The 11,737-nt window shown below is 45.3% G+C and overlaps 1 protein-coding gene across 1 annotated transcript; it reads left to right on the top strand.

Annotated features, from left to right (window-relative positions):
• The first annotated feature begins 680 nt into the window (after positions 1-680).
• On the top strand, positions 681-9,721 carry JCHAIN (joining chain of multimeric IgA and IgM). The gene is made up of 4 exons (XM_030565170.1): positions 681-826; positions 5,674-5,806; positions 6,877-6,957; positions 7,924-9,721. Exons 1-4 carry the CDS (start codon positions 763-765, stop codon positions 8,123-8,125), a joined length of 480 nt encoding a protein of 159 aa, XP_030421030.1. The 5' UTR covers positions 681-762; the 3' UTR covers positions 8,126-9,721.
• Positions 9,722-11,737: the final 2,016 nt, after the last annotated feature.

Genomic DNA, 11,737 nt, shown 5'->3' with positions numbered 1-11,737 from the left:
CGGCAATTAGGTGGCGGGTACGCTGAAGGCGCAGCACCGGCAGATCACCCGCAGAACCGCTGCAGAATCTGCAGGACCGGCAGATCACCCGCTGAACCGCCGCGGAATCCGCAGAACTGGCAGACCTCCCGCAGAAAGGCCGCCAAAGGCTCCCTGACTGCCATGCTTGGGGCGGCAAAATACGTAGAGCTGCCCCTGCCTGCACAGTGCCCAAGTGCGATGGGGCTCTGAGCCTGAATCCTCCAGCTGCTACTACAGTACAAAGAATAGAAGCCCGAACACGTGATTTTAAAGTCAGATTTCTCAGGACATCTCAGGACTAGAAGCAAGAGTGGCGTTCCACTGTCAATCTGGGAATCACTCCCGCCCCACACCCATTCCTAGCCCTCTGCGTAACTGCCTGTAAACGTGTCACTGGTCTAGGAATGAACATGATCCATCCTGGCCCTAGTGCCAGCATAATTTGGTGGCCCTTTGGAATCCTTTGCTGTCCTACTGCTTGCTTGGCAGCACACCGAGTTAAAAGTGCTGCAATGATTCTACCCATCAGTAGATCTCTGAAAGAACCAAAATCTTCACTCGAGCATTAAACCAATAGCAGTGTCTGGTTTCAACACGCCCAACCACATCTTACAGCGGTGTTAGAGAGCTAGCACTCTGGGCCGTTATTTTAGGAAACAAATAGCTCTGTCATTTGCACACACCCTTATAGGCAGATGACACTCCTCTAAACTCAAGTTCTTCAAAAGAAGGGAAGGCAGGATGAAGACCTCTTTGTTACTGTGGGGAGTCCTGGCAGTTTTCTTGGGGGCTGCTCTTGTGGCAGGTAGGTGTGAAATGAAATGAAGACCATTATAAATGATGCTTAAATATAAACTTGCATTTGGGTAGCTCGGCTGAACAGCCACCTGGCAACAGTGATCTTAATAGGCAGGCAAGACAAGCATCCCTCTGCTAGGTCCGGACCCAACACCCACTGAAATCAGTCTTTACCAGACTTGATTTGGGGCCTTTGTCTGTCTCTGCACCTAAAGAGTGGTGTTTTGAAAAATCCCTATTGCAATGCTACGAGAGTGATCGCTAACTACTCAGGAATGCCTTAGTATTAGCTGTGTGGTTCTCAAACTTTTCTACTGGTGACCCCTTTCACACAACAAGCCTCTGAGTGCAATTCCCCTTAAAAATTAATTTTTAAAAAATATTTAACACTATTAGAAATGCTGGAGGCAAGTGGGGTTTGAGGAGGAGGCTGACAGCTCATGACCCCCCATGGAATGACCTCACAACCCCCTGAGGGGTCCCGACCCCCAGTTTGAGAACCCCTCTTTTAATCAGAGGTTCTGCATCAATGAGCTGAAAGTCCAGGTGTTTTCTCTTCCTCCTACCCAGGAAACTCACAAGACTGACTTTGCCTAGCTAGAATTAAAGGCTTCTAAACACTTCTTTCTGAGTGGATCTGGCTGTTAAAATAGGGGATTCTGATCTCATTATAATTTTACACCACGGAACTCTGCTGATTTAAATGGAGATATTCCTGGGTTACGCTGGTCTAAGTGAGATAAGAATCTTGTCCATAGAGAATAGTAAAAATAGTTGACAGGTAGTACATACTGACTATTTATGTGACTTTTTTATACAGTGGTGTAACTTGGGTCAAATTCTATTCTGTATTCTATTCTGCTGTTAACTGGAACAGTACACTGCCAGGGTCCATTACATCCTGCATTTTCTCTAATCTTGATAACATTAAGGGCTACATTTTGCATTAATTTATAACTTCTGTAAAAGTATTGATTTCATAGCGATGTAGCTGAGTGCAGAATTTGGCTGCAGAAGTGTACAGGAATCGGTGACAGTGGTCAATTGTCAAATATGCACCAGGTCAACTAAGAGCTGAACTTGCTTCTTCTCACTGTAATTATTACAGCCTCTAATGTGCGTGCAACTCACAGTGAGGTGTATGTGAGCTAAGCGCCTCTCTGGGAGCATAATTTGGCCCATTTGTTTTTAAATGAATCCATTTTGTGTCTAATTGAATTTGTTCTTGCTTTAATAATGGAAATGGTTTAAAATTCAGCAGTATGTGAGCAGCCATTTTGCAATTTCTTTGCTTCTTTAATATGCTGCAGATGATTATTTATTGATTTTATTGAATGCCACATCCAAATATCATGGCATTTTACATGACAACCCAATGTTAAGTGAGACATTTCTCATGAAAATCCATTTTACACTCAGCCGCATGCAGAATAGATTTATCCAACCTCCAGGCATCATAAGCAGCTCTCCCAATGCGCTATTTAACCCCTGCTAAACTTTGCTTTTCCTAAGGAGTCTTTGTTTGCTTCACCGGGACATGGAGATATTATTATAGAGCTGAAGAGCCTGGGATGATGGTGTCTTTTCACTTTTGTGATTTATAAGAGGTTTTAAATTTTACAAAAATTATAGAGCAATTATTAAACATAATTACATTTGCTATTATTATTATTATAAGTGAAGTCAATGGAGTTGCACCGGGGATGAATGTGGCCCATTATTTTTAGTGTACCATAATAGTCTTTAGTGAACATTTAGGAAGACATGATGCGGTTTGAATAATAGTTACAGAATTAGGGCCTGATCCAAAGCCTCGCTAAGCCAGTGGGAGTCTACTGACTTCAATGGCCTTTGGAGGAAACCCTTGGAGAGGACAGTTACATACGCAATACATAACACAGTTACAGAACAGCAGAGGGAGATGGAGAGGAAGAAGAAAAGGCTCTAGAGGTGAAATCTGAAAAGAGATCAAGAATCACTGAGGCAGAGACACAGGAAGGGTCTATTCTTTCAGAGAAAAGGATTCTTGTTTCACCAGTTAACTAGATTGTGGAGGGAGCAGAAAGCAGAGAAGGAAAAGGGCCATGAAACCTGAATCATAGTTATATGTCAAATACGATTATGGAGTTCTGTATTTTTTGGGCCTTAGTAAGGGGATATGAAAGTACTGTGGCATCAGAGGAGTACAGTGTAAGCAGAATTATACTCTACCTACATTATTTGCCTTACATTAGTGCCTACAGGTCCCTAAGTAAGTTCGGCCCTACTGCACTAGGTGCTTTCTCTCACAACAATACCTGCCCCAAAGAGCTTACTGCTTAAATAGACTGCACAGGGGTGGGGATGGGAAACTGAGGCATACAGAGAAGTGACTATCTCAAGGTTACACAGCAGGTCAGTGGCAGAGCCAGGAACAGAACACAGGACTCCTGAGTCCCAGGGAAGTGCTCTAGCTGCTAGATAACAGCGCCTTTATTTCTAGTGAGGGATGGCCTGGCAGAGGCTTCAGTCAGGATTAAAAACAGCATCAGAGGGCAGTTAAGAAAGGAAAGTCTTTGGAATGTGCAGGAATGGGAAGCTCTGAATCCCAGGCAACTCTTAGCATCTGAAATCAGATGCTGCCTCTAAGTTTGCACTCACACACTGAGTACAAGCCCATGCACATGCCACCCATAGAATTTGTTACTTGTGTTAGCCAGTGACAGTGCACAAAACGTTCCTGCAGGTGCACTCAAGTGCAAAACTTTGTATGCAAAATGGGGACCCCGCAGGAAGCTAGCTCTTTGGTAACTCAAAAAATGCAGTTCTCCCATATTCACAGGGCCACTTTGGGACTACAGAGATTTTCAGTCCCATGAAAAAGTAAGGGCTTAAGTGGGACCAAAGGGGTACATCTACACTGCAGCTGCTTCCCAGCTCAAACAGACAGACGTGCTAGTTCTGCTCAAGCTAGCACGCTAAAAAATAGCGGTGTGGCCAGGGTTAGCAGGGGCTGGCCGGCTGACTACCCACCTGCCCAGCCGCCCAGATACAAACTGCCAGCAGCGCTGGTGTGGCCACCACTCTGCTATTTTTGAGCTAGCACATCTGAGGTCTGTCTGCTTCAGCTAGGAAGCACAGTCCGTGAGGTGGGGGATTCCCAGAGTTGGGGGAGGGGTCTCAAGTCCCAGCCATGTGCCTCTGCACAGACAGCAATAAACCTCCCTCCTAGGAGGCTGGGAGTCAACCCCCGGCACAAGCACCAAGACCCAGGTCAGGCTCCCTGGTAGGAGTTACACATCTGCACCCCTCCTGTCCTGCACCTCTCCTCTCTGGGGCCAGTCAAACCTGTCCACGCACTCTGAGGCTGACATGGATTGGTGTATCTTGCCCTGTGGTTTCAGATTTGCTACCTCCATGCTGTGTGTCAGGAAGAGTCCCCTTTAGCATACTGCAGCAGCTAGCAGCTCTCCAAGCAGCAACTCAATCAGGTTCAGTCTCTCCCCAACTCAGGAGGATGGTGGTGGTGCTCAGCTCTTTCTTTTCTCTCTCCACATCTCAGTCTGACTCTTATTCCCTATGCCACCCACCTCTGTTCATTGGCTCAAACCCTCCCAGCTGGTCCATTGTTAATGCTGGGTCCTTGTTTTTATAGTGGCTTTCCCTCCCACCCAGCCAATCTGAATTTTTTCATTTTCCTGCCTGATCCCAAACAAACTAGGAGTGGGAAAGGTTCCTGAGGCTGACTCTAACCAAGTAGTTTCAGCCCCAATGGCCAGAGTCTTCTTTCAAACCCAGTGAATGCTCCAGAGGTGCCCAAATACAAACTGGCTAGTTATCTGGAGCTGTATTTCGCCAGTCTGCACACAGGTTTGCAGTTTTGGCGGGACATGCAAACCAAGGGATTTTATTGCACTGAAGTTGGTTTCTACCTTTGGAGAATTGGCCCTGAGTGTTGGAGGGTCAAGTCTATGGATCTGTTTCTGCTATGGGTGAATTTGGCTGTGTAAAGACAAAGTCACTACTTAGGAACTATAAAAATGACCAAACTTTAGTTGAAGAGTTTCAGAATTGCCAGTGGGAACTCCTCACTGACCACTGTGTTCTCCCTCTGCTTTGGAGGAGTAACTATGAAGTCAGGACTGGTTCTGACAATGCTGCTGAAGCTGCCCAGCATTGGGCAGACCCCACCACCCTGAGGAGCTGGTGGGATTTTCATGTTTCATGTTTTGGGATGGCAGAGCTCTGTGTTGGTGCTAACTTGATATAGCGCATAGAAGTGGGGTAGTGATTTCCCTTTAAATAGCTTATGAGCTCTCTTTTGGCCCTTGTGGTCTTCTGTTTCATAAGCTAAAGTATACATGAGGCTAGGCCTTGCATGTTATTTATGTTTAGGATACACAGTTATTTGGACCATACTTGGTGCATTGTGGTTCCTTTGTATTCTGCATAAGGAACAAAAGACAATCCTTGAGTTGCCTGGTGTGGAGCAGAACATCTTCCTTGGCTCAAGCTGGGGTATTGGCACAGGTTCTGCACTCCTGTTTAACCAGAAACCTGCACCTTTTGTCTCTCAGACCCTCTCCAGCTATGCATAATTTGTGGCTTCATTCCCTACTGCCCCACCCTTTCAGACCCAGCTCTTTGAGTAAGTGATGGAAGGAGATCACACTGACTTTGGGGCTAAGCAGTGGGGGATTCAGTTTTGCAGGAGGGCCTGCAATGACTGAGCAGATGTTAGAGGAGACCCACATTGTACATTACTGAGTGGTTGATAAGATGCCTGAAAAATACAGTACGTCAATTCCAGGAACCGGCAAGAATTTTCTTTTCTCTTGTTTCTCTATCCTTTTAAAACCCATCCTGTGTTCCCAGGTTATGAGGATGAGGAGGCGGAAGAGCATGTCCTAGTTGATAACAAGTGTAAATGTGCGAGGGTGACCTCAAAGTTTGTCCCTTCTAAAGACAATCCTGAGGAAGAAGTCCTGGTGAGAAACATACGAGTCATGTAAGTGGCAAACAATGCTTGATTTGAAGCAGGGAAAGATGAGGTGACACGGCACAGCAGGTTCCTTTTCTTTGTCTCACTTCAGCATATTAGTTAAGGGACATGAGAGGGTTTCATTATGTCCCGGTTTTCATGTCATAGTGTAAGTAATGACGATTTAATTGACACCCACCTAGTGCTCCAATGGCCTGTAGCATACAGTGCTGTACACTAGTGGAAAATGGCCCATGCCACACTACATGTTGCTGCATTCCAGCTGCATGGTGCTTCGTCTATCAGTCCAAAAGACAGCTCAGAAATGTTTCTGAAGGATTGACAGTAGCTTTGTAAGATACACTGACGGAGACAAGAGTAGCCTTTCTCCTGATAATTAGGGACACTGGCTGGCACAGGATTGCCATTCCAGAGTGGACCCCTGGTCCAGCAAGTCTGAGATTTTGTCCCTGGGAGAGGCCAATGCCAAACTCCCATGATGCAATTAGCTAGTTAATTGTCCGCTCACAGGGACTAATTCTGCATTCTTTACTCTCACCGAGTGAGGGATCTTTTGACTGAGTATGAAGGGCAGCATTGGAGCCATGGGAGTTCAGGAAGAGATCACTTCAGGAAAGTGAGCAAGTCAGTCACCCACCCACCCATCTGAAAGTGAGCTAGTCTCATATGTGTTGTGTCCTGGTTTCCACCAGCTCAAGAGAGGGCAGGAGGAACATCAGTGCCACAATGTCATTACTGAAAGCATCATCTGTGGCAAGTAGCACTTGTGGAACTCGTTCTGTCACTCACTAGTGGCCTAACATGATGCAGTGCTTTGACACCCTCCAGTCTTTCCCTGGTGGTGTCTGGCAATGATGCAAGAAAGACCCTGTCGCTCTACAGGATAGTGAAGGCTCAGTCCAGGTATAACACTTATCCATTCTACAGATCACGGGGAGTGGAAGGGGAAGAGATAAAAATATCTGAACACAGAACAAGATAAATCAGAATAATCATGACACATTATGGAGCTTGCAGAATTCGTTAGAGCAATGTGTGGTCACTTGACAGTCCTGTTCTTTTTTTTTTGCCCTTAGAGTCCCCCTGATGAGCAGAAAGAACATCTCTGATCCCACCTCACCAGTGAGAACCACCTTTGTCTACCGGCTGTCTGAGCTGTGAGTAATTTTCTTTACTGCATTAATTTCAGAGCACTTTTCCCTTCCTTCTTACTGTCCAAACAGCAATGAATTAATCCTCACCACATCCCATTAGACAGATATGGGAATTCAGGCAGAAGTTATGTGTCTTGTCCAAGGTTACAAGAATTCTGCTACAGAGCTTGGGAACAGAATCCCCAACCTCCACACCAGTGACTTAACCACACGCCTGTCCTTCCTATAGAGAGGAAATTCAGGATTTACCATGGTGAATTTAGATGTAGAAACTAAACAAATCCCTTCATAAAATGTCATTTTTTAAAATAATGCCATGAGGCATATAGCACCAATACATTAAAATCCAATACCCATGTGAGCTCATGGGGCAAAACAAGACCTTGACTACTAGCATAAACAGTGATGAAGCTGGCAGGAATCTCACCCCTGCTGAGGCTTAATCCAATGTGAGTGAGATTCACCCTACGTAAATGTAAGATGTTGGGTCAAATTCTCTGCTGCTCTAACTCATGATTTTATCCTGAGTCTTGAAATATTTCATCTTTTAAGTAAAGTCGCAGCTCCTGGAGTCATGTGATTACAGGGAATCCCAGAATTCATTAAAGACAAAAGTGAATTTCTAGCCCTCGTGGTTGCAAAGAAAAGATCGAAGAAGTCACTCAAGTGCACACTCAAAACCGGAAAGCAAATAAAAAGAACCTCACATTTACTGCTAACCAAGCTCATCATTTTGGGGACCTGACTCATCATTTTTGAAGGTTTGGGGGCTGGGCCCTGGTGCCAGAGAATTGGGCCATTTGCTCTTAAATCAGGATAGGCCCTAGCTGCTCCAGAGCCTAAAGAGACAGCAAAGCCCGACTGACGTGTGACTGCCAAAGTAGCAGTGAGGACTTGAGCCCTCTCCCATGTGGTGTCCTCTTTCAGTGACTTCTGCCTAACATGCATTCCATCCTATCTGTCTTCCAGCTGCAAAAAATGTGATCCCATAGAAGTGGAGCTGGGTGACCGAATAGTGACTGCTGAGCAGAGCAACAACTGCAGCAGCTCCGATACCTGCTACACCTATGACAGGAATAAATGCTACACCAAAACCTTCCCGTTTTTCTATGACGGGAAGATCAACACCGTCCAAGCAGCCTTGACTCCAGAATCCTGCTACGCTGATTAGATTAAACCACTGCTCTTAGAGTGCCTTGTTATACTGTCATCTGCCCCCACAGACTAAAACACATTTATATTAGCATGGTAAGAAAGACAGTGTCTGAAATATCAGCGCCTCACAGTTAACATGCTAGCTACGTGAAAAGTAACGCCTTCCTTCTATAGCACCCGGTGGTAATAAATCTAACTGAATAACTCAGCCAATTATGCATGGTGGGCAAAATCCTATACTGTGAGGCAGATCCTCAGCTGGTATAAATCAATGTAAGTGCCTTGAAAATCAAAGGAACTACACTGACTTACACCAGCGGGGGATCTTGCTTGGACAGTCTTCATTCAGTCCTGCCTCAGATGAGGTTCTCATTAAAGTCAGTGGGAGTTTTGCCCTAGTAATAAGGACAGGATTTGTTCTTCTCTATATATACAGAAACAGTGACATCCAAATGCCATGCCAGTGTTTGGATTCCGCTTTCCATGATTATGTTTTCCAAAGCAACTTCTCCAGGGTCATGGTCTTTTTGGTTAATACAATACCTTTTAGCCCAGAGAGACAGCATTCCTGCACATAAAATATCAGTGTGCCAGTTGAGATGGCCCCTTGTTTGTGCTCTTTTGGAAAACCCCACTTAAATGATCTAAAATAATTCTTTGCACAAACTTTAAGTAACACAAGACCATACTGTTACACTCCCACCTGTGAGCATAATAGAAATCAGTGCCATTATTGAGAAGCAGCAAAGAATCCTGTGGCACCTTATAGACTAACAGACATTTTGGAGCATGAGCTTTCGTGGGTGAATACCCACTTCCACGGCTACTCCTCTGATTATTGAGAAGGAGGTCATTCAGAATGGGGCTTTCAAAAATGTCTATGGGATTTGGAAACCCTGTTTCTATTCATTTTTAATGGGCATCCTAATCCCGTATGTGGCTTTGAAAATTACATTCTCAGTGTATCCCTGCATATTTAGAGAAGACTGAGGATGCTGCTACTCTTGAGTATTTTTAAATGGTGCCAAAATACCATGTGTTACAGGAATGGTAAATTATTCTTTCCCTATATATTTGAGATTGAGCTACTTACCAATGATATTTCACTGCTCTGTGTTTCCATACTGACAATTATTAATATTTTCTCCAATTCATCCAACACTGGGGAGAACAAATTATTTCTTTCAGTTTAAATAAATAAATGGCCTAGGCCCTGATTCTGCATTCAGAAGTGCATTGGCAGCCTTTGGGTTTGCACGACTTTGATTGCAAGAATGGGGCCCTAGTTAGATTCCTTCCTCTTGTTTGTAGAAGGAATTCTCGCTCATCAAAGAGGCTGATATTGCATTGCACTGTTCGTCACATTTGAGTGCATCATCCCTTGTGTTTTCACTAAGCAGTCATGTATGAAAGTCCATAAACTGTGTGCAGCATTACCCCTGAGAAGGCTGATACATTCCTCCCTGTTATAAAAATTGGTTGCACATCCCTAGGCTATTTTGAGAAACCCTGGCATATTTCATGTTGCAACAAAATAGAGCAAGACCCATGTATCCATGATTTCAGCTTTGTTAGCAAGATTGAAGTAATTAAATAGATTTTTCTGCAACTATCTGTGTGTGAAATTTAAATGGCATTAAAAGGAAGAGTCTGGTCTGTACTGGTTTTCTTCCAATCTTGCAGGTGAAGAAGAAGAATTTGCATTAAATAACTGACTATAGTTAGGGTTCCGTTTCTGTCACGGAGGTAGCAGAAGTCACAGATTCCGTGACTTTCCATGACCTCTGTGATTTCTGCGGCGGCCAGTGTGGCTGATCCCAGGGACGCCCAAGCATTTTTGTCCCTAGACACTGCACAAAGTATTCAGAGCTTGGCTTTTTAACAAACTGAAGGTGTCCTAAGCTCACCTGCTCTAAATACTCCAGGGGGGTGAGTTTGTTGTCCTCATTCTAATTTGTAACTGTGTGGTGCTGCTCCCACTAGTTTGAGACTAAGAAAGAGATTTTTGCTATCTTTTTAGAGACCTTTTCAGTAAAGGGAAATCTACACTTATTCCAAAGCTGGAAGCAGGGTTGGCTGGACAATCTGCAGTAAAGAGTGAAATGTACATCAAGATTAATTGAATAGGGTCCTGCTCCTCAAAGACGCTGCCAGACTGCAGCAAACCAAGTGTGGACAACAGAGATCAACCAAGGCTGGCCAGGCCAGATGGCAGGAAAAATCTGCAAGGAAAAAGCACATTAAGGGATTATAATGTAATGCACATTCTGCATTCAGCTCTGTCCCCAGAGCTCCCCTCAACCAGTTACTCTGCTCTTCCAGCCAGGGCCAGCTTTAGGAAGTGCGGGGCCCAATTTGAACAGTTTCAATGGGGCCCCGGCAGGGATGACTAAAAAAAAACAAACAAACCACATGTAAAAAAACATGTGGGGCTTGTACGCACCGGGTAGTGCTCCGAGTCTCCAGCGGCGGGTCCTTCACTCTCTCCAGGTCTTCGGCGGCACTGAAGGACCCACCACCGAAGACCCAGAGCAAGCGAAGGACCCGCCGACAAAGTGCCGCTGAAGACCCAGAGTGCCGCCAAGTGAGTAACAATTAAAAAGGCACTGCTAGCCAGGGAAGGGATTCTCACTGGGTGTGGGGCCCTCTTAGGCGTGGGGCCCGATTCGGGGAATTGGTGAAATAGGTCTAAAGCTGGCCCTGCTTCCAGCTTTCTTCCCCTCACAAAATTATTCCTTCCTCCTTCCTTCTCCCTCCTCTGCTTCCCTCTAATGTGCCTGTAAAACACAGGAGGTGATGCCGAGCTACAGTGCCCCACTGGGAGCTGCAGACATATAGGCTGGTCACAAATTTCTACATTCCCCTCCTTCCGGTGCCAGCGGGGCTGGAACAGTTTTTGGAGTGGGGTTGCAGAGCTGCACCCCTCTTATCCCTGTCTGTGCCCCTCACCACCCCCTAGAACTGAGGCCAGGAGCAGGGCCATGGTTTCAGGAAGGGGGGACGCAGACAGGGATAAGGGGGCTGAGGCTGTGTTATAACCTTAGTCCCAGATTTGGACCTTAGCGTCCAAAATATGGGGGTTAGCATGAAAACCTCCAAGCTTAGCTACCAGCTTGGACCTGGTACTTGCTGCCACCACCCAAAAAATTAGAGTGTTTTGGGGCACTCTGGTCCCCCTGAAAAACCTTCCCTGGGGACCCCAAGACCCAAATCCCTTGAGTCTCACAACAAAGGGAAATAATCCTTTTTCCCTTCCCCCCCTCCAGGTGCTCCTGGAGAGATACACAGACACAAGCTCTGTGAATCCAAACAGAGTGACTCCCCCTCTCCGTTCCCGGTCCTGGAAACAAAAAGGACTTTTCTATTCCCCCAGAGGGAATGCAAAATCAGGCTAGCCAATTCAATACACACCGATCTCCCCTGATTTCTTCCTCCCACCAATTCCCTGGTGAGTACAGACTCAATTTCCCTGAAGTAAAGAAAAACTCCAACAGGTCTTAAAAGAAAGCTTTATAAAAAAAAGAAAGAAAAATACATACAAATGTTCTCTCTGTATTAAGGTGACACAATACAGGGCAATTTCTTAAAAGAATATTGAATAAACAGCCTTATTCAAAAAGAATACAAA

The sequence above is a fragment of the Gopherus evgoodei genome, chromosome 5 (assembly GCF_007399415.2).
Source record: "Gopherus evgoodei ecotype Sinaloan lineage chromosome 5, rGopEvg1_v1.p, whole genome shotgun sequence".
Lineage (NCBI taxonomy): Eukaryota > Metazoa > Chordata > Testudines > Testudinidae > Gopherus > Gopherus evgoodei.
Note: the sequence above shows the minus strand (reverse complement) of the source record. Positions and strands in the feature narration are given on the sequence as shown.